This window comes from Chanos chanos, chromosome 10 (genome assembly GCF_902362185.1).
Source record: "Chanos chanos chromosome 10, fChaCha1.1, whole genome shotgun sequence".
NCBI lineage: Eukaryota > Metazoa > Chordata > Actinopteri > Gonorynchiformes > Chanidae > Chanos > Chanos chanos.
In genome coordinates, this window is record NC_044504.1 from 12,369,956 (window position 1) to 12,391,836 (window position 21,881).

Genomic DNA, 21,881 nt, shown 5'->3' on the forward strand with positions numbered 1-21,881 from the left:
GCATGAAGTCTCTCTGAATGACTGATCTCTACAGAGTGTCTAATCTCCTTATTACGCTCAACATTAAATCCACAGCACAATCCACGGTGTGTGTTTGTGTGTTTATGTATTTGTGTGTGTGTGTCCAGGCTGTATGGCCACAGTGTTTTAGACAAAGGGGAGATGCTTTAAGTCAGACTGGTTGGCAGAAGGTGTTAGAGACTGACTAAATCAAAGTGGCTGAGTTAGAAAGGGGAGGATGATAAGAGAGAGAGAGAGAGAGTGAGTGAGTTAGTGTGTGTATGTATGTGTGTGTGTGAGTGTGTGTGTGTGTGTGTGTGAAGAGAGAGAGTGGGGACTGGCAGTAGAAATAGGTCGTGTGAGGCAGTCATTTCTCTGTCAAACAAAAAGACTCTTTCAGGGAAACAGTCTAGTTGCCAGGACACATTGTCACATCAGTCAGAACCATGCATGCTTACTGCCAACCTTCTCTTGCATTTATCTGTGTGTCTGTATCATTTAGAGTTCCCACAGCCACAGAGAATATGTGTGTTTGTGTGTGTGTGCGCGTGTCCATGTGTACATATGTTTTACAGTCTTGGAAGGTAACACGGTTATTATATCTTTGGTTCTTTTGGCACTCTCTATTTTTTGGTCTTTGTGTGTGCGTGTGTGTGTGTATATATATGTGTGTGTTTCTATTCTTTGCATGCTCATGCTCTAGTTTTGCTAAGCCCACCACTCTATCACTGAATGTCATGACTAATGTAACAGTGAAGAGCAGCAGTTGCAAATGTGTGGAACTCGGTCATCACTGATTCAGTTTTTTTACCGAAATCCCCCCCCCTTTATCAGTCTACAGCAGGGCTGCCAGACTTTTTCACCAGGCTGGAGTCAGATTCATGGGAATGCTTTGTATGGACAGGTTCACAAGCTTTTTTTCAAAACCAACTGACTGTTTTTACAAACCCGCATGGTTTTCTTAAGTGTCTGTGCTGAACAGTAAGAAAGAAGCTAGAATAATTCAAACAACAAGAAGTCCAATCAAGCTTATCTACAAAATCACACATAGTATCTTTCTTGTGTATGAGCCGTGCTAATTGTTTTTGTTTGCATTATCATCAGCTTTTAAAATGCACACACACAGAATGATAAGCAGGAACACACATAAGTGTGTCAATAGCAGTGGTATTGAGGTTTCACCATGAATTTACACTTTATGTTGATGTGATGTTTGTAGGTATGTGTTGTGCAAAACAGGGAAGTCCTGTGTATCTAGTGAGTCATGAAAGTTAGTTGGCAAGAATTTTCTTTTTTTTTTTAATAATGAAGCTTGAATTCCTCATTTGTCACTCCAGACATGTCTGAGTTGGAAGCCCTGCTGCTAATGTGCTCAGTGTTCTGCTTCCAGAATGCTTCTGAGTTAAGAGAGCAGAATGCCACTGGATCAAGAACTTGGCCCTGCCCACTGAGTTGTCTGTTGCTACGGTAATGGTAGCCCCTCCCCCTCAGTGATGACTGCAGTGTCCCTGTCCCTTTCGCACCTCTCGGTAGATGCTAACACTCTCTCTCTCTTTTTCTGTTTTTTTTCTTCTCCTCACATTTTTTCATTTTCTTTTGTCTCACTCCTTTCCTCGTCTACCCCTCTCCGGCCTGAACTCTCCTTCCCCTTTGTTTTTTAATGACTAAATCTTTCGTTCACGGCCTGGTTGGGCTGGTTAACCTTTGACCCTGCTACAGTGACCCCCATTTGTCCTCGCTCAGCCTCCTGTCACCCAGGGACCTCAATGTCCTTCAAGTCCCTGCAGTCCCGCAGTGCAGAACGACCAATCAGGGCAGGCCTCAGCCTCGAGTGCCCAATAAGGGCAGGGTACATTGGTCCAGATGCCACACCCAGAAGAAAGACCACACAAAATATACCGGTAAGAAAAGTCTTCCCTATGACTGTAATTCCAGCACTGAGGAGTTTTAATCACACATACACCCTCTATTCCTACTGCTCATGACATTTCACTTCAGCTGTAGGTTTGTTCCAAGTTTCACCATTAGCTATTTGTTTCAGTCTGTGATACTGAATGAGAAAACATGACAGCTAGTTGGGGGCCAGGTAGTTTTTTGTCTCTGCTCTTAAAACAGCCCTTATTCTCTCTCTGCAGAGATTTGGGATGTATGAATGGACACTAGATAAACACCTACACACTGTGCGTGCATTTGTGTGTGTGTTTAGTTTTAGTGCGTTGTTGCTCTTTCTAGGATATTGTGTGTCATTCCAGTATCTGGTCTGCTTCTGTCAAAACATTTGCCTCCAGACAACAAACTTGACTGTCAAAGTGGATGATACTTTTAAAGACACATAGCTGAGTCTACACTGGGCTTACACAGACGCAGCTCAACTTAAAACACTCTACAGAGGTATCAGCCATGTCTGAGCAATGGTGTGGGAGTGTGCATAGCTTTTGGACTGTGCTTCCCTGGTTGTGGATTGAGAAAGGCTCTGAGGCATCAGTCAGTGCAAGTGTCTCATGAAGTGCAGTGAATGGAGGATTTCTTACCATAATAAAAAAAAAAACCACGTTGATTGGTAAGATAAACAGGCGTGTATGTGTGTGTCAGTGTGTGTGTGTGTGTCAGTGTGTGTGTGTGCGCGCACGCACGGGCTTGTATGTGTGTAACATTGTCTGTCTTTCTCTGACTATAGGTAGATAGGAAGGATAAGGACTATGTGCGCAAGTCCTGGAGTAATCTGTCTTACCCCACACCCACCCCCATTTCCCTTGTACCCAAGAGAGCCCGTTCACCAAGCAACCAGCAGAAGAGGACCACTGCACCATCACCTGTCAGGTAAATCAAATGCACATACACACACACACACATATGCTCAGAACAACAGAAATATTGGCCGATAACGGTGTTGAGAAAATTAAAGTTTCTGTCTTTTTTTTTTTATAAACTTTTCGCTTCACTTTCAGGGCAACGGCTAAAACCTCTCAGAGACCCCCAACACCTAAACATGCGAAGTCTCCGCCCCCACCCCTGCTCCCTCTATCTCCTAGCAACCCATCTCTGTCACCGGGCAACCTCCGGCCCAGCAGGGCGGTGCCAGAGAGTCCGAGAGAAACCCCAGAAGGGGAGGGGTCAAAAACAGAGGAGGCAGAGCAAAGTTCCACCCCTAGCAAATCTGTGCAGGAAGGCCCGCCCACACCCAAAGCAGAGCCAACCAATGGTCAGTAACACATACACTGTCTTACCCCACACCATTCTATACGTCATTCTTAAATCATTTCTGTACATTTAAAAAGTATACAAAGGAAGCAGATCCTGCAGAATATCTGTTGATCCATCTCTCACTCTCTCTCAGCAGAGTCTGTGGTAAGTCCTCCTGCGGCTAGACCCTCTGCTGGAACAACTGACCCAGAGGAAGCATCCCGGATCCTGGCTGAAAAACGCCGGCAGGCCAGGGAACAGAGAGAGAGAGAGGAACAGGAGAGAAGACAACAGGAGGAGGCAGAGAGGTGTGTGTGTGTGTGTGTGCGTGCGTGTATGTACAGGATTGTAATAGTAAAATATTGGATGATATGAATGTACATAAACTCTCTGTGTGTGTGTGTGTGTGTGTGTACAAAGCTGTAATAGTAAAATTTGGGCTGATATGACTGTACATAAACACTGTGTGTGTGTGTGTGTGTGTACACAGAGTTGTAATAGTACAGTTTGGGATGATATGATGTACATAAACTGTGTGTGTATGCACAGGCGTAGCAGGGAGGAGATGGCCCGCAGGAAAGCTGAGGAGCGAGCCAGGAGAGAAGAGGAGGCTCAACGTCAAGCAGAAGAGAAGAGGAGGAAGGAGGAAGAGGATAGGAGAGTGGAGGAAGAGAGAGCACAGAGAGAGAGAGAAGAGGCAGAGCGTCTACAGAAACAAGTGAGAGAGGAACACACACGAACATACACTCAGTCAAATGAACATGTCTGCAACTGGAAGTCAGACTCGCATGCAAAAGCCTTTTATTATCGTCTCTCGCAAATCATTATCTACAGCAAAAAGCTCACAAACACACACACACATCTGACAGAACAAACATGCTCTTATACTTTCATAAACTCTTCATAGATTGATTTGCATAGAAATCTCCCCACATGTATTACATGTAGTGATGTATGTATGTGTGTATGTGTTCAGAAAGAGGAGGAGGAGGCTCGTCTGAGAGAGGAAGCTGAGCGAATACGACAGGAGAGAGAGAGACACTTTCAGAAGGAGGAGGCCGAGCGGCTGGAGAGGAAGAAGGTACTGTCATCATGCTCCATTAGCCCCTCCCACCCACATCAAACCAGCCCTGTTCATTCACATAGTGGAGCATAGAGCATTTTGTTCATGTTCCTGAGATGGTAGTGATGGGAACAACTGATCATGCTGGTGCTTTTAAACACTTGTTTAAATGCATAATGTTTTTTAAATGCATTTTTCCTTCACAGCGACTGGAAGAGATCATGAAACGCACACGCCGCTCAGAACCTGTAGAGAAGGTAACACACAGAAAAATATACTCCCCTCTCTCTCTCTCTCTCTCTCTCTCTCTCTCTCTCTCTCTAATAAAAGGCTCCACTCAGTATCTCTCTGCTCCACATTGACAGAAAACTACACCTCAGAGGAATGGAGACTTACCTCAGCAGAAACCAGAGAGCACAGGTAACAGAGATTAGGCAGTTTCGTGAATGTACCAAACCAACTGCACACACACAAGCATGTCACACAGCTCTCAGTCTCACCAGGCTTGTGAACAAAACAGGCAGCCTGTTTGCTCCAAAACAGACAGTTTCTCTTTCATTTTCACTCTGTTCTATGACCCTCTTGTCATTCTTGATTATGAAGGTGTGTGCACAGGTCAATGTGTATATGTGCACTGTAAAAACTGCTGTGCTCTCTGTCTGTCTGTCTGTCTCTCTCTCTCTCTCTCGCTCTCTCTCTCTCTCTCTCTCTCTCTCTCTGTAGCATTGGGCTCTAACTCCACTGGACCCTCAGTGAGTGTGTCAGAAGCACAGAGTGTTCAGGTGACCACTGAATCTGACAAGACTGGTAGCAATGGGCACACAGTTCCCAGTCTCAGCTCTCCTGCACTGACCCCTGCTGGACAGAGGTGAGCACTGCAGTAAAAAGAAGCCTATGCTTGTCAAACTCAGCTGAGGAGAAACAGGAACATGTTAAGAAAATGTGAACACATGAAGCAGTAAATTACACTGCACCCTAACACTGAGGTTCCAATTTGTTCGTGTTACAACTTCAGTGGGCAATGCTGAGCTTCCTCACACGCTGTCCAGACAGTCAAATAAAGCTCCAGATTATTCACATCATACTAGAGGTAGACTGTGTGCAGTGTTTCTTCATGGAAAGTGTTTTTTCACAAAGAGTTACAGCCCGGTTCCAATCTCAAGCCCTGTGTCTTTGAAATTGCTTGTGTAAAATTCAGGGGGGAAAAAAACAGATCTTTGAAACCTCTCACTTCAGACTTTTCTGAATTATCAACCCGTCAAATTTTTGTCTCTTGTGGTCCACTGTGGAAGAGAAATGGAGATTGGATTGGAGACAAGAAAGTCATCCTTAGTTAATGAATTATGGTTACTTCATGAATACTACACTTTAAGCTGCACTGCTGTAATCCCTTATTATATGCTGATTTGTGCGTTAGAGCGTGAAGGAGCTGGGACATGAGAAGAAGATATTTGGATCTGTCCTATATGCTTGTGTTGTATTTGTAAATATAAAAGTTCTAACAAGTCAGATGTTCGTAAAACTAAAAAGCTAAAAACACCTCATGGTAGGTTGCTCCAGGAGTGAAAGAAAGATGTGCTTGTGTAAGACCAGTGCAGTTCCTTTGACCAGTGAGGGACAATCAGAGACAGATTACTGATTAGACCTGCTGGACTGTGGCCTGTGGAAGCCAGATTCCATGTAATGAATGACAGCCTGGCAGGATTCTGCGTCCCTTTGCTTAGCCATTCCCATAGTGGACAAAACATAGTTTACAGCACTTTTGGACTTTACACACACTCTCCACAACCTGTTTTATTTCCTCTTATGTAATGAAATGTATTGTGTATTCCTTTTATGTATTGTGATAAAGGGATGGCTGGATACAAAGAATGTGGTTGTTTGAGGACTGATAAAAGTTTCTCTCTCTCTCTCTCTCTCTTTCTCTTTCTATCTCAGAACTCCCTCAGATTCCCAGCTCCATGAGAATGGTGTTGTTACATTGACTGAGCCGTTCGAGGAGATAATTGAGGTTCCTATGGCGACCAAACTGTCCCGGCAGGAGGGCGACGGCGAGGAGGAGGACGAGGAAGGCGGGCAAGAGGAAGCGAGAGTTCCCATCCTTGCCTTCAGAGAGAACTGCAGCACACACACTCTGAGTCAGCTGGATGAGAGCCAGCCACAACAAACAGGTACGACGGACCTTCATCGTCATCTTCATCAGCCCGTCTTTGTCACGTCCTCTGTTTGTTTCATTTTTCATGTTAATGTGATTTTATTCTTGTGTCTTTCTTTCTGTGGGACTCCTCTGAGCTCTACAATGACTCTTTCTCCATTTTCACCTCTTCTCCCCCCCCCCCCCATCTCATTTTTGGTCTCCTCTGGAAGACTATCTTTTGGGTTATACTGTAATTGGTTCTTATTAGTCCCCTACTCACTCAGCTCTGATATTAGTGTCACATCCTGAGAAAAAGATGATCAGGTTTTACCTTCTTAACAGTTTAGGAATAGTAAGAATGAAAACTGGTACTGTGTCATTCCAGCTTTGATTGTTATGCTCCTCCTACTTGTTGCAGATGCTGTTTGAAATCTGGCACAAGAAGGAGGGAAAGACCTGCTGAGAGAGAACCAGAGTTGGAGAGAGCTTCTAACACCTGACAGCCAAGCTGTGAAGCTGCATCATTTTCCTCACATATTTCTGCCCTTTGAAGGAACAATGTGGCATTTCCCAGAAACTAAGACTTTTGAAAAACACCTGATAACATATTTTCTGGTTAAGTAAAAAAAAAAAAGTTTATAATTTATTACAGATTTTCTTCCCTGTCCTGGAAACCAGGAGAGATGTTTCATTATTCAGGCACTTGCTTGTGTTTGAGCTCCCCCTAAACTCCAGTAGAATGCTCAGAGACAAGCGAGACCAGCTCCAATCCTTTATCCTGCTCCAGTGGCCGTAGGGTTTTTTCATTAGTTGTGACTAATAATCAATTCAGCTGTGAAGTCTGATGTAATACTTGAAGAATTCCGCGTTGCTCTTGTGATGGCATCCAATGAAGGCTAACCAGAGACTATGTCAGCATTATGTTTTTATGAACATTATAATAATTAGGTTTAAAAAAAAAATGAAGTTTTCTCCTCATTATACCAAGAATGGCATGTCTATTACAGCTACTTGGTTAAATTACTGTATCAATATGAATTAATGATTTTTTTTTTTTTTTTGTAAAGATCAATTTTAGCAGAACTTTTCCTCTTCTGCTAATGTTGCTATGGTGATGGGATTGACATCTCATTGGTCTTGAGAACCCAAAGATCCCACCCATTTCATACAGTGTATGATGATTGACATCTTTCATCAGGCCACTTAGCTGGAGGTATCTTTACAGTCTTTGTACCCCAGAGACATGTGTGAATGAGTGGAAGATGCATATAGACTCTAGTCAATACAAAAATCAACAACACTGACCAAAATCCAATAGATCCACATGTTATGGACTTAACACTGAAAGAATCTGATGAAATTTAAAAATGCTGCTACCTAATAACTTCTTCCTTTGCCTTATCAAAACCATGAAATGACTTTGAAGATCTTGTTGTAATTTTTGTTAACTGTCCTCATTAAGATCTAAGAGGACAGAAAATCTACCTTTCCCCACTTAAAGACTTTTCTTGCCTTTACCACTTGGTGATGATCAAAACATAATTTGATAATCAAATTGTCCTTTTTATCGCAGCTGCATTTAGATACTTCACAATGCAAATGCAGTATACTTCTTGAAGCTTTGCTTTGGCCGATGCATTTCACACACTCAAAGCCATCTCACATATATTTCTTACTCTGTTCCCTCAGAGGCTCACATTACCTCTGTGTGCTCAGGTTTTTGAGTCACTGGGTGGTTCAGGCATGAAGGGAGCACTAGCTACTGTAGTGTACCTTGTGCACTAGGACATTGTCTCTGGCTGGTTAACAAGTGCATTCTGTCTACAGTAAGAGCATCCTATTGTAGTGTAATGGTATACTTTGTCTAGAAGTGTTAGTCTTACTAATGCACAAATGTACTTTGTCTCCAGCAGAACTACTCCAGCTGGTGCTCTCTCCAGGCGGTGTGCTCTCTTTTGTATAGTAGTGAACTACCCACAGCTAGCCTAGTATACATGAGTACTCTACTTACAGGTAGTGTTCTCTAGCTTGTATACTAGTGCACTGTCAAACTGCAGTACTCTAGCTGATGCAGTCTAACTAGAGCTAACTGGTATACTAACACACTGTCTGTGGTTAGTGTACTCTATCTAATGCTCTCTATCTACAGCTAGAGTACACTAACTAGTTCACCAGTACGCTGGCAACAGCTAGCGTACGCTAAGTAGTGTACTAGTACACTGTCTACAGCTAATGTGTGCTAAGTAGTGTACTAGTACACTGTCTACAGCTAGTGTGTACTAATTAGTGTGCCCACACACTGTCTACATCTAGTGTGCTCCATCAACTGTGCTAGTATACTGTATTTATGGCTGGCATTCTAGCTTGGGCACTAATGCACTGTGTCTACAGCTAGTGGATTCTAGCTAGTGTAACTGTACACATAACCTACTGTGAACATTACACTCTAGCTAGTTTACTAGTGCAGTCAGTAAAGACAATGTACTGTTTGAGTCTATTTCAGAACTTGCTTCGTACCGCTTATATGCTGCAATCGTCAGCCAAAGTCGGCTGTATTGCTGTCACTGTGGAGACGAGATATCATGCAAAAACAAAGCATTAATGCAGGGCTTTACTGTATGCAGAGAACATATGTAAATTTAAGATATAAATATTCCATTAAATAAACAATAAATAAATATATACATGTAAAAGGTTAAAAGTTGTATATTTTAATAAAAATTTGATTAAGAAGCTTTGAAAAAAACACTGAAAGTGGGGGCTCAGACAAGCACAACTTAAAATTGTATTGCCTGTAAGGGTGAGGGTTTGGATGAACTTTGGGGGCAGTTTTCTATAGATATAGTTCTATATACAGAAAAGTCTGGGTTCCAGAAAAAAAAAAAAAGAAAAACCAACAACTCAGCTTTGTGTTCTCCTGATCCCCCAGCCCCTTCTTGTCTCCATAGAAACTCTTTAAACAGAGCCACTACTGAAATTATTTTGTTTCTGACCAGACAATCTGTATAGCTTGTAAAAAAAATATCAAATACAATAAACTTTTGTTTGGAAAAAAAAAAGACAATATTGTACTGGTATTTTTCCCCTCTTTCTTCTTGATGTTCTTTTTTCTATTTCATTGATGTGAATATTGTGGCTTTGAAATAGAGTTTTAATGGTGTGCTTTTTTCTAATATGTTCCCATCGTGATCCGTGACCAGTGATAAAATGGGGATTTTCACTGTGCTAGGCAGCAGTGTCTCTCAAACATAATGATGTGACTGAACCAAAACAAGGTGAAAGTGTTTTGGCAGTATAAAAAAAAGACATATGTAAACAAAAAAGGTGAAAGCTTTAAAAGAAAAAAAATCCTGGAAACTGGGACAACAGAGGAAGACGTGACAGTCCTTATCACATGTGGAAACACACCTGTGAGTCCATATATAGTATCCAGCTGGATCCTCTCCTCTGTTTGACTCATCTGGCTTGCGTCTCGGAAAGGTTATGTTAATTGATAATGACACAGCAAACCATATGGTTGAAGTGACTTCAGCTGTCAAAAAGGGTGCATTTTGGCTTCATTTGCTCATGGGTTCAGTTAGAATACTAAGGGTTATTTTAGTATTTTCACCTAAGAAAATATTTTCAGGTTTCCCATTTCAAATTATCTTCACAGACTTCAAAGGTAGCATGAGTTCAAACATAACCATAATTAAACATTAGCGTAAATCTTAAACCCAAACAAACTTTCACGATTTATTGTTCTTACTGTTCGTGATTTACATAATAGCCAAGTCCTAAATAGCTCTCAGTTTAGAACATGTACAGTAGGTTATAGGAGATCTTTTATTGTGACATTTTTTCAGAAGCTCGTTTTCCGGAAATGATTGTGACGTCGAACACTCAGGTGGCGTGAACAAGGGGCTAACTCGCCTGATCAGAAGCACTGCGGATATTCAAAACGTGACAAGGATTAATTCATTTGGTCAGCTACAGAGCCGCTGAGCAGACATCATGGCTCTGTACGAATATGTCACTCAAGAGCAGCTCTCGGGTTTTGACAAATACAAGGTAAGATTGATTGTAGTATATCTAATAAATTGGATGCTTCGCTAGTTGAGCTAAGTTAATGGGTCTTGCCGGTCCGCATGTGTCGGCTGTCGATGCCAGTTGCCGCTTTGACAGTGGATTCTGAAGAATATGATTTTCCAATAAGTCATACGCATTCTTTGTGACTTCATTGCTTTAGCCTTTCAGCTGATGAGCGTGGTTTATTCAAATCGTTAAGAACACCAATAGTCATCCGTTCGCACAGGCAAACAAGTTAGCAATTATGCTAACAAGCCATTGCCTGAGGGTCGTCCGGCTCACAGCTAGTAGGACGTTAGCAAGGTGGTCACTAAACCGTTACCTTAGTTCACTATTCTCGTCACATCTTAAAGGCACGGCGGCTTTACTCAACTTGCCGCGACTTATCATGAAATAGAGTCCTGACATGACATAAAAGAAGTCATCCGAGACTGTGGATTACAGTTTACATACAAGTCTAGCTAGCTCATAGCCACTTGACAGGCTAGTTGTTTGAGTGTAGGGTCTATGGGTTGGGCAGTGTTGTGTTCCGCCTGGAGGTTTTGTGATCACAGACAGCGCAATACAGTCTTGTATTTCAAAGTCTCGCCAGTGGATTGAGCGTTCAATAGTAGATCTTACGTCGGTAGAACAGTTTTGTCTGACAAGTCAATGTTGTATCCTTTGTCGGTTACGCATAAATTGAAGTTTGTGGATGTTACAATCCTGCTGTCATGCACATAGACTGCTCTAGTTCATCTCGGTCTGAGTCCGATTCAACAAATTGTCCTGTTAAGAGTTGTTTGCTTGCTAGTTTCTATCAGACCTCTATTGTGCATTGATTAGCTTTTTTTTTGTCGGATTTTATCTTGTTCGACGTGAAGGACTTGAAAGGACAACTTCCACTTCACTTCCCTGTTTGCATCGCTGTGTTTTCTGGATATTGTCTTCAGTCTTACCTGAGGCTTACATTCATAATGAGCTTTGGCATACATTTGGTAGACAAACAAAACATAAAACACACGCGCACACAGTTGTGTATATGGGTTGCCAGTTGACCCTTTGAAACTCGCCAACCTTGACACATTTGAGTCACTGTTGCAGCACCTTGTTTACACTTGACCCCTCCCCTTTCTGTCTCTGTTTGTCCTGCAGTTCTCTTACACACCCCAGCCGTTTATGACCTGCTGCTGTCAACACACAACAGCTCTGCCATCCTTGTCAGTCCCCACTTCCTCGTACCACTACTGCTACATCTTCAACAACTACTGCTACTAATACTGCCGACAGTAATGATTTAACCGATATTGTCCATTTTGTGAATTAGAGTAAATTTATTGATTTTACTCCAACAACTCCACAGACATTTTCTCTGATGTGAGAGGTTGTCTGTAAGAGTGTATACGTTAACTAAGTGTTTTTTTTTTGTCAAGAGCACGTGGGTAGTGAGGTGATTCTTAACTGACTGCTAAATGAGCAAAGTTCATTTTTCACCTTCCCTCACAATGCTGGCCCAGCCCTCCCTTCTCTGGAAAACTGCTGTTTCAGAGTAGCCTGTCTACCTGTTTGCCCTCAGGCTGTCTAAATGCATGTGAATGCTTCATCTTATGTTTAACTTGTATGAGACTTTGTCCCTTCCTGTTTCGCCATCACTTTCTCTTTCCCTCCCTGAACACAGTGTGACATTCAAGCAGCTCTGACTTGGTGTCATGGTGTTAGTTTCAAACTAGTGAGAGCTTGTTCTCGCTCTCTTGCTCTCACTCTTGCTCTCATACTCATACACACACATGCGCACACACACACGTTGTACTGTTTCCTGTGTGTGTGTGTGTGTGTGCTATACTGCAGTATTGTATTTGGAAAAAATGGAATTTTGCATGGGGTTGTAGCTGATCACATGCAGCTGATCTCTCTCTCACACACAGTCTTTTAAATGATAACATTCATTCAAGGTCAAATATCATCTGCTCTGTGCTCTGTCATTCCTTCTGACAGAGAGAGAGAAAGAGAAAGATTGAGGGTTGTGCTTGCGTTTCACTGGATTGAATGAGTCATGTAGCCTGATGTGACTCGTTCACAAAGGTCCCACAGGCTACATGTTTGAACAGTTTTGTATGTGTGGCCATAAGTATCAGCGTGACTTTATTTTTCTCTGTTACATTTCAGTCAGAATGCAGTTCCTTATGGATACTAGACTTCTCACATACAAAAATTAGCCCTTAATGTAAATCTCTTTCTTTCTTTCTTTCTTTCTTTCTTTCTTTCTTTCTTTCTTTCTTTCTTTAGTTCTTTCTCTGTTTTCTTTGTCCTTTTTCCCCCCTCCAAAATGTGAAATGTAAAATCAAGGAATAAATGGATCATACATGCAGCATTTGCAGGAGTGTTCAGGAGAGATGTTACACTCTGGAGAGTTCTGGAAAGAGAAAGAGATGGAAAAATATTGTACAAGAGAGCACACAGGAAAGAGAGCCAGAGAAGAGATGAAGTACAGGACAGTCGAATAGTTGAACTACCCCACTGAATACACACACAGGTGTGTGTAAAAGCTCATGTGTAACATGTCTCCCGGGTACTGTGGTTTCATAACCAGCGTGTGAGAAACAGCTGGTGATCTCAGACACACATTTGGCATGTGTGTTTGTTGGAGTGTGATGGAGATGTGTTTGAGTTTTATTTTTGGTTTTTCATTGTCTCCATGACAGCGATGGAACACGGTTACCGTTGAGCCCCTTGTCTTTTCGACACACTCGCATACACACCCATTCACACACACAAACACGCTAAAAAAATAAAATAGAGAGAATCAGAACTGATCAGAAAATGGCTAGATGGATTGGACAGTTATATTGACAAATTGCTTGTTGAAGTCTGAGTCTTTGTCAGCGTCTTTCATTCAGTACATATGAAGTGTGCTTGTGTATTTTTTGTAGTCTTGTAGGTTTTCCCTGTGTGTGTATACGTGCACACATGCATGGTTTGCACTCTATTGTCATATCTTTGTTCACTTCAAGAACTTTATCATGCCTCACCACACTCCTCCAGCCTCTTAATACATCCTGACCCACAAGACTTACCATCTAACAATGTCACAGCACCTCCACTTCAGACAAACATTCTCACACACTCATTCTCTCTCATACACACACACACACGAGGTGCTGACTAAACAAAGTTCCCTGTGAAAAGATGGTTGTACCTGAGAAGTCATTTATGTTTTTGTATGAAAACCTCTCCCTCTTTTTCTTTCTCTTTCTCTCTGCAGTACAGTGCAGTGGACACCAACCCATTGTCTGTCTACGTCATGCATCCTTTCTGGAACTCTGTAGTCAAGGTAAGACACTCAAAACATTCCGAACATGGCCCACAAATTCCATCACTGTCCCTGTGAGTAAAGTGTGTGTGACTGTGTCAGAGAGACACGGTTGTGGTGACCACAACGTGAGCCCAAGGATTCAGCTCCTGTTATTGTCTTTCTAACCATAACCTGTTCATGTGAAGTGTGATATTGAAGAGCAGGGTTCCCCCAGTGTACACACAAACACACACACACACATGCAGACCAGAGACCCCGCTCTGCTCTCTCCTCCCTCATTAAAGTGGGAATACAACATTAATGAGTTTTCCACCAAGCTCTCATTACTCCCATCACACCATGTTCAACTAATAACCTCTCTCTCTCTCTCTCTCTCTCTCTCAGGTCTTACCGACGTGGTTAGCTCCTAACCTCATCACATTCACTGGGTTCATGTTCCTGGTGTTGAACTTCGTCATGTTATCCTTCTACGACTTTGACTTCTACGCTTCAGGTCAGGCCCACTCCAAGAGTGTGTGTGTGTGAAAGATCAAAAATGTGAGAGACAGAGGTTTTGTTTCGTTAACTGGTTAAAAGTGTAAATGTGTTGACTGTCTTGTTGACTCTTGGCATGGCCCATTGGACACTAACTGTTCATTTATGGACTGAGCAGTTTCCGTAGAATGAAGACTACACAATCTATCTATCGTATTTTTATCATTACTGCAACATGAATTTCCACAATAAACACATCACAAAGGGCTGCGACATCAGAACGGTTTCATAAAGCCCGGAAGTCAAGGCAGAGACGCAGAGCAGAGAAACAGCCCTGTTTTAGCATTACTCACTCACAGGTGTGTATAAGGTGTGAAGACTTTTTACGGTTGGTAGACGTTTGTAGGCTGTGATGTAGTTAGATGGGATGAACAGAGATGCAGAGAGCTGCTAAGGGAAAGAGAAGCCATGTGGAAAAAGTTGAGCAACAACCATCTAAAATGAATAGTCCTGAAGAAACAACGGAGACTTTTGAATGCAAGTGGAGCTGCAGCAGAGCTGTTAGATAACAAAAGGGGGTTTTGTGTGGCAATATTTATTTTGTAAAGGAGATGAGTTCACAAAAGTAAGTTTTGTGCTAAATGTGTCAGGTGTTAAATAAACCTGAAAAATAGTTGGAAATAATTTTGATGTCATTTCACAGCAAACACAGCCTCTTCCTTTTTGGGGGTCTATATTTGCAGTACATACAATCAGAGACGTATGGGAATTGCACGCATTAATCCTTGTTTTATCGCGTCTCGTGTTGCCATGGCGATATCAACAAGTCTGTTGCACATTGCAGATTTTCTTCATATTGTGCAGGCCTACACAGAACCTACCTGGACTGGATAGAACCACTGAGTCAGTCAACCTGTTTTCTCTCGCTCTCTCTCTCTCCCCCACTTTCTTTGCGAGCACAGGATCAAAGCTAGTGCCAACAATGTGTACTCTCATGCTTGTCATTTTTAAACAGGATGTTTATGATGCTACACACACATAAGCGTGCGTCGTCACATGTGGGCACATCGTTTTCCTGTAATAAGTCACTGTCACTCCTTTCTGGTAACAGGAACTTCACTTCACTTTTCTGTGTGTGTGTGTGTGTGTTTTCAGCTAAGGGACACACACATGTGCCCAGCTGGGTATGGATAGCTGCAGGCCTCTTCAACTTTCTGGCATATACATTAGGTGAGTGTGTGTGTGAGAGAGTGTGAGTGCATGCATGCACTTGAGCAAACATTTTGGCCTTCTTAACCACTAATGAATTAGTTTAAGTTGAGTGTGCTTGTGTGTGCTGTAAAATTACAAAGGAGTCTGAATGAATGATTGAAAAGACAGCAGTAGTGGTAGATGGTAGTAGCAGTGTGTGCATGTGTGCGTCTGTGTGTGTGGACTAAATTAGAACTGTTGACAGAGTAGTGTTACTAAAATACTGATGGTTACGCTCTGTGTGTGTGTGTGTGTGTGTAGATGGTGTGGACGGTAAGCAGGCCCGAAGGACTAACTCCAGCACTCCCCTGGGAGAGCTGTTCGATCACGGATTGGACAGCTGGGCGTGTGTGTTCTTCGTTGCTACCGTTTACTCTGTGTTTGGGCGTGGCCAGAGTGGCGTTGGCGTGGTAACGCTCTATTACCTGCTTTGGGTGGTCCTCTTCTCCTTCATCCTGTCTCACTGGGAGAAATACAACACAGGGGTCCTCTTCTTACCATGGGGCTATGACCTCAGTCAAGTGGTGAGAACATAACATTTTCTCTCTGTTTGTTGTTCTGAGTAAAGATGCTCACAGGGTCACAAAGCCCTTATAGAAAGAACCCAACCAGTCTCATCTCAGCAGAGCGAAAGTGCGTCACTGTATGTATAGATGTGAACTGATTGGTGGATGCTTATGTCTGTCAGTAAATCTGCTGCTGTAACAGAGTGAGTTGTTTGTAATGTAAGGTGAAAGTGAACCTTTGAAGGAAAAAACAGGGAAAACAAATGCCCTGCTCTGTTTTAGCACAACTGTACCTCAATGCAAAACACTTTTTTATTGATAAAAAAATGGAAAAGCAGGTATGCGGTTATGCTTGGTTTGTGGGATACATTATTGTATGCATTATGTTGGCTAGTTCTATGTGGTTATGTTTTAGATCAGCAAACTACTTCTTAGAAAGCTGCTTTGTGTAATGAGATTTGGTTGCTAGGTTACTGTTGTTGGAACGCTTTCAAATGTAGTGTCCAGAATCGTTTTGTTCAACACATTTCTGTCAGTAATGTGTAAACACCTCTCTCTCCTCCCCTCCTGTCTCTCTCTCTCTCTCTCTCTCTCTCTCTCTCTCTCTCTCTCTCTCTTTCTCAGACCATTTCTATAGTCTATATAATCACAGCAGTTGTCGGCGTGGAGACATGGTATATCCCCATCTTTTTGAACATCTATTACAGAGATCTTTTCATAGTCATGATTGTGGGTGAGTAAACAAGCATTTGCTCTGTTTAGTTCCTCTCACATCAGTCATCCTACCTGTTCAGTTCACCGTTCATCTTTTAGCTACTTAACCCATGACAAGTCATTATCTTTAATGGTTCTGTGGTCTTCTTTGATTCCAGGATGCCTGTTTATCGTGACCCTGCCCATGAGTCTGTACAATGTCCTTAAGTATGTTCTCTCTCACACTCACACACACACACACACACACACAAACAGACCAACAGACGATGTATCATTTGTTTAGTGGTCTTGATTACTAAACAACTCAGTTAGTTGCAGTACCAGAACCAGAACTTTCCAATACGTCGGATGTTCACAGCAGATATGAGCATGTGTATGAGTAAGAATATTTGAATGATTTGAATCCCTTCTCTCTCTCTCTCTCTCTCTCTCTCTCTCTCTCTCTCTCTCTCTCTCTGTCTCTCTCAGGGCATACCGCAGTAACACACTGAAACACAGCTCTGTGTATGAGTCTCTCCTGCCACTCCTCTCTCCTTTCCTCATCTTTGTCCTCTCCACGCTGTGGATCACTCTTTCACCCACAGACATCTTAGATAAGCAGCCGCGAATCTTCTACCTCATGGTGGGCACAGCCTTTGCCAATGTCACTGTAAGTACAGACAGACAGACAGACAGACATGCATGTGTGCACACTCATAATTCACTCACCATCTAACATAAAAACTCTCTCATTGTCAAAACACATATGCAGTGTGTGCTTACACACACCCACTCACTCTCAGACATGCACCATACATAGCTTTGTTTTTACTCTGTCACATGCACTCAAAAAGTTGCTCGCTAGCTCTAATTCTAAAGGACATCACACCACAGGTTTCTTTCACACGTCAACTCTTTATGACCCTCTCTTTTTCTCTCCATCTCCTTTGCTGTCTCTACCTATCTCTACCCATCTCTAGTGTAAATTGATAGTGTGTCAGATGAGTAACACACGTTGCCAGGCGCTGAGTTGGTTGTTGTTGCCGCTGACGATGACCGTAGCGCTGGTGGCCTCTGGGCTCGTCCAGCAGAGTGAGACCCTTCTGCTGTATGCCTGGACCGCTTTCGTCGTCCTCGCTCATGTACATTATGGAGTTTCAGTAGTGAGTACACACACACACACACACACACACAGAATCACTCAAAAAAAAATGTCATATTCAGCTGTACCTGGGTTATTCATCTGGTTTGACCTTTGCGCTGCTCATACACTGAACAGTCGTTGTACCATTGAGTTCTGTCATTGAGACTCAAGTCTGTCGGTTGCTTCTCTCTCCTTGTTTCTGTTTCTAGGTGAAGCAATTGAGTGAACACTTCAACATCCTCACATTCTCACTGAAGAAGCCAAGTTCAGATTGACAAGAGGAGGAGAAAGTCGGCCTGACGGCTGCAGAGGTCTAAGCGATCCCAGCGGCCTCAGCAGCAAGCAGACACTTCACCCATCACCATGGAAACTCATCCCTCACCATTAAACTGAGACACAACAAACTCTTCTATCACACAGCACAGACTCTGAGCTGCGTCACAGGGAGCCACTCAGCCCAGAGATGTAGCTGCGTCATGGGACCCACTCTTCCCAGAGATGCAGCTGCACCACAGGGCCCACTCTGCCCAGAGTTGGAGCTGCATCATGAGGCCCACTCTGCTTAGAGATGGAGTTGTGATCTGAGACTGGCCTCAGGTTTGGCATCTCTGTGAAAATACGGCTGTGGTGTCTGTGAAGCCGAGGAATCGAATCTGTTTCCCACGGAAATGTGCTCTCAGCGGAGACACCAAGAGCCTGTATCCACACTACAGCAAGTTCTGCTGTGTAGTGGTACACACACACACACACATACACACGCACGCACGCACACGTTTCAAAGATAACCACAGCAACAGGCCCTCTCACGAATCTCGATGCATCTCACGCCTCCTTCGTTAATGTGCGTTTAAAACGTACATGCACAAACGTAGACGAAACATAATGAATGTTAAGTACATTATTGCCTTGGGGAATGGTGATTTTAGCTGGCTTTGAATTTGTCTTGATCATCTGTTTGTTCAGTGTAAAGATGCTGGACTAAACAGGAGAGTTCACTGTAAAGTGACAGCTAATTCACTGCTAATACAGTCAATGGAATCCATAGTTTCTGTCAAACATCAGACAGATTTTCTGTTGTTGTTTTTTTTTTATGGTGACAGAATGAACTTTTGAATATAATTATGAATTTAATATTGCAGGAATGGGTTTTTTAATCACTGAAAATGTGAATGTTTGCTCTCCAGTTGCTCTCCACGGTCCAAGTAAATTCAGTTCTGGACTGAAGCCTGCACCTCAGGCCCAGAACTGTCACCAACCGGATTCGTTTCCCTCACTCACACAGCCCAGTCTTGTCCTGTTCCCCGACCCCATTCCCCCAGCCCATCACAGTCAGATGATTGTGGAAACAGGTCGAAGGTTTTTGCTGCTCCTTTTTTCCCTTTTCTTTCCTTTTAAACTTTGGTGATGGTGTGTCGGCAAGCCGATTTTCAGAGTTATAATGTTTTCTTTAGTTTCTTTCTCGTTTTTGGCTTAACAAGTGGGCTTTTATTGAGTTTATATGCGCTTGAATGAAGAGTGCGCTTCAAACCCTGTACAGGAGAGGGCGCATTCTGAATTGGCGAGGCATCTCTCGCTCCGTTCAGTAAACGCGATAAAAGCACTAGTACGTGTGCTGCCTATGCGTCTGCGTTAATACGTGCGTAAAACAGTCACTGTTGCCTATATATTGCTTTTTCTTCTTTTCAGTGCTGTCCGTTCTTTCTTTCTTTTTTCCTCTCATTCTTTCTTTGTTTTTCATGTACGGTATGGTCGTTTTGGTGGTATTGGATTGTTCCTTCCCAGTGTGGGCACGCGGCGTTGTCGTCCGTTTGGCTTCAATGATGTGTGGCTGTATTCAGAGTGCTCACTCCGGGCGCGTGATAGAAGCGCTACACGTAGCGTTGCCATAAGCATTAGGACCAGTCCCTCTTGGATTGGTTGATACTTGAGTGTATGTACAGGTTATTATTTATAATGATACTGTTTTTATTATTATACTGTGTTCTTTTTAATGATCTGTAAGGTAAACTCAATTCTTCCTTTCCCACAAATTATAGACTGTTTTTAAAAATACGCGGGGCCAGGTGGCTCGTTCGGTTCATTAATTTCTTAAGACCCCTCCACTCCCCGAGTAGCTTTAGTTAAGTAAGTTTCCGTGTTGAAAGTAACATAAACACGAATAACAGAAGTGAGTACCTTTGATGAAAATTGAATGTTCAATATTTATTGAAAAGGCTTCACTGTAATGTGTAATAACCGTTTCCGTTTCAGAATCTGATAGGCTGTATTATGCCTCTATATTACGGCCTAATCGATAGCATACAGTCAGCAGTTAAAGAAGGAAAGTTTCGCTACTTTTATTGTTTACACGGTGAAAAAACTAAGTGTATTGACTATTGGAAACGTGACTGATGTTTTACACAGACGTTGTAAGCGGATGTGTACAGTAGGCCTACCTCGGTTCTTTAGCAAGTGGACAGTTTTGTCCAATGGTTTTGTTCAGTCTTTGCGTGCCACGAGCGCATGGTGGTTGATCTGGTGAAGTGTTGCCTCTTTATGCTGATTTGCGAAGCTCCAACTTCCCAAATTCTAAACTCAACCAGTCTAGAATCACCGTAAATGGACAACATCTGCCAAATATCTGACGGGACAGCGAAGTCCTATCTTGACGAAAGGAAACTTGTGGTAATATTAAATTTGTTTTAAATAACCTTTTTTTAACGACCTGAACAACTAGGGCTTGTACGGGAAGCGCACAGAAGTGGCCCTTTGCAGGCTATGCTATGATATGTATTATTGTGTTTGTATAGGGTAAAGTTATTGAAGACTGTGACATTGTACAATCACTTTTTTTTTCTTTTTAACTACATGCTTACGTGAGCGCCTTTAAATCACTGAATAAACGTGGGATTTACAGGAGATACTGTAACTATTTTGTTGAACAAATTTAAGCCAATGTTGTAAAGTGAAACTGTATTACAGTTTGTATTTATTCAGTAGAAGTGGGGCAGCCCACCTTTGTAGCTATGGTATTTGAGATTTATTTTGCTTATTTTATAAGACCGATGAAAATTTTTGCTTATACCGGTTTATTTTTTCATGACCACAAATCCTGAAACTGCAAATATAACACACAAAACAGTCTTAAAGTATCCCATCACAATGACTGGAAGTTTTACAGCGTCATAGAGACTGGCGAAACTGTACTTCTCATTATCCTGATTTTTCTACATTGTCTTGTCAACTTTTTGTGTTGCTTTTTTTTTCTATAATGGTGAATTAGTCATTCGCTAGGTACAGAGAACAGTCTGTTTTAGAGTGAAACATGTTTAAAGGTTATTAGCCTATTTAGTATTTCCCCCCCTAAAGATGGGCTATTGTCACTCGAGACACTCTACCGAACTGCAATGATTATTACCTGTAACTATAAAGTTGTCAGACTTGATTATATAACTGTAATACTTTAATAAAGTTATGGTTGTGGGGTACTTGCCTTCATTTTATCATTTAAAATCAGTCATGTAAATGGAACACACCGTTAGCTCCTCGAGATGCTCAACAATTATCTCTGGGTTGACCTGAACTGCGTCTAATAGCCTACTATATTATCTGTGCAACACCTTTAATGGTAACAGATTTGAGTACCAAACAGAAGAGGGCGCTTTAACCCCAGGGACCTAATAAGAGTCAATTTGTATCATGTGGGCGCGACGCGTGTCTTTTAGCGTGTTGTGCCACAGTGTGAGAGCGCGCGAAGATTTCCGAAACATGAGAAATTCAGAGTCGCTCGAAAGAAGTTATCCCTTTCACTCTAAATTTTGTAATACATTTTGTAAATAAACAAAATACCACTTTTCATTTGGTTTTAAGTTTATACTCTTATTCACCTATGTTTCAATCTCCTCTTTCAGGGTAGCCGGCCGTTACTAATTATTATCCGCTGCCCAAAACTACCACATGCCAAAACGCATGACTATATGTAAGAATGCAATAACCTATCTTTTCTTACAAAGAAAAATATCGCCATTAAATTGACGACTAGGCTTTTATTTATCAGCTTAATATCTTAAGTAGATACGTAACGTCTCCAT

General features: G+C 42.3%; 2 protein-coding genes across 5 annotated transcripts in view; both read left to right on the plus strand.

Moving 5' to 3' along the window:
* Positions 1-7,462, plus strand: part of map7b (microtubule-associated protein 7b) — a 29,249-nt gene extending 21,787 nt beyond the window's left edge. The window contains exons 10-20 of one of the 2 annotated variants that reach the window (XM_030786142.1): positions 1,720-1,901; positions 2,678-2,820; positions 2,949-3,202; positions 3,341-3,491; positions 3,733-3,901; positions 4,160-4,264; positions 4,453-4,494; positions 4,612-4,666; positions 4,970-5,114; positions 6,185-6,417; positions 6,802-7,462. In XM_030786142.1, coding sequence (XP_030642002.1) covers positions 1,720-1,901; positions 2,678-2,820; positions 2,949-3,202; positions 3,341-3,491; positions 3,733-3,901; positions 4,160-4,264; positions 4,453-4,494; positions 4,612-4,666; positions 4,970-5,114; positions 6,185-6,417; positions 6,802-6,812 — 1,490 coding nt within the window. In that variant the 3' untranslated portion in view covers positions 6,813-7,462. Of the gene's footprint in view, positions 1-1,719; positions 1,902-2,677; positions 2,821-2,948; positions 3,203-3,337; positions 3,492-3,732; positions 3,902-4,159; positions 4,265-4,452; positions 4,504-4,611; positions 4,667-4,969; positions 5,115-6,184; positions 6,418-6,801 lie in introns of both variants that reach the window. The other variant, XM_030786143.1, reaches the window with a different exon arrangement.
* Positions 7,463-10,347: 2,885 nt separating this feature from the next.
* selenoi (selenoprotein I) lies at positions 10,348-20,693 on the plus strand. 3 transcript variants are annotated; one of them, XM_030786956.1, is made up of 10 exons: positions 10,348-10,433; positions 13,693-13,761; positions 14,128-14,241; positions 15,378-15,447; positions 15,730-15,992; positions 16,599-16,707; positions 16,847-16,895; positions 17,157-17,337; positions 17,648-17,830; positions 18,021-20,693. In XM_030786956.1, exons 1-10 carry the CDS (start codon positions 10,377-10,379, stop codon positions 18,126-18,128), a joined length of 1,203 nt encoding a protein of 400 aa, XP_030642816.1. In that variant the 5' UTR covers positions 10,348-10,376; the 3' UTR covers positions 18,129-20,693. The 3 variants fall into 3 exon arrangements, with proteins under 3 accessions (XP_030642816.1, XP_030642815.1, XP_030642817.1); XM_030786955.1 differs by having other exon boundaries at positions 14,128-14,236; positions 15,373-15,447; XM_030786957.1 differs by having other exon boundaries at positions 14,128-14,236; positions 15,373-15,447; positions 18,021-18,086.
* The last annotated feature ends 1,188 nt before the right edge of the window (positions 20,694-21,881 follow it).

Bases quoted from the DNA above. Each gene is read 5' to 3' on its own strand.
- selenoi (XM_030786957.1), top strand. From the start codon at position 10,377: ATGGCTCTGTACGAATATGTCACTCAAGAGCAGCTCTCGGGTTTTGAC. The intron at 10,434-13,692 runs GTAAGATTGATT...TTCTCTCTGCAG, and splicing joins CGGGTTTTGACAAATACAAG to TACAGTGCAGTGGACACCAA. The intron at 17,831-18,020 runs GTGAGTACACAC...TTCTGTTTCTAG, and splicing joins TACATTATGGAGTTTCAGTA to GTGAAGCAATTGAGTGAACA.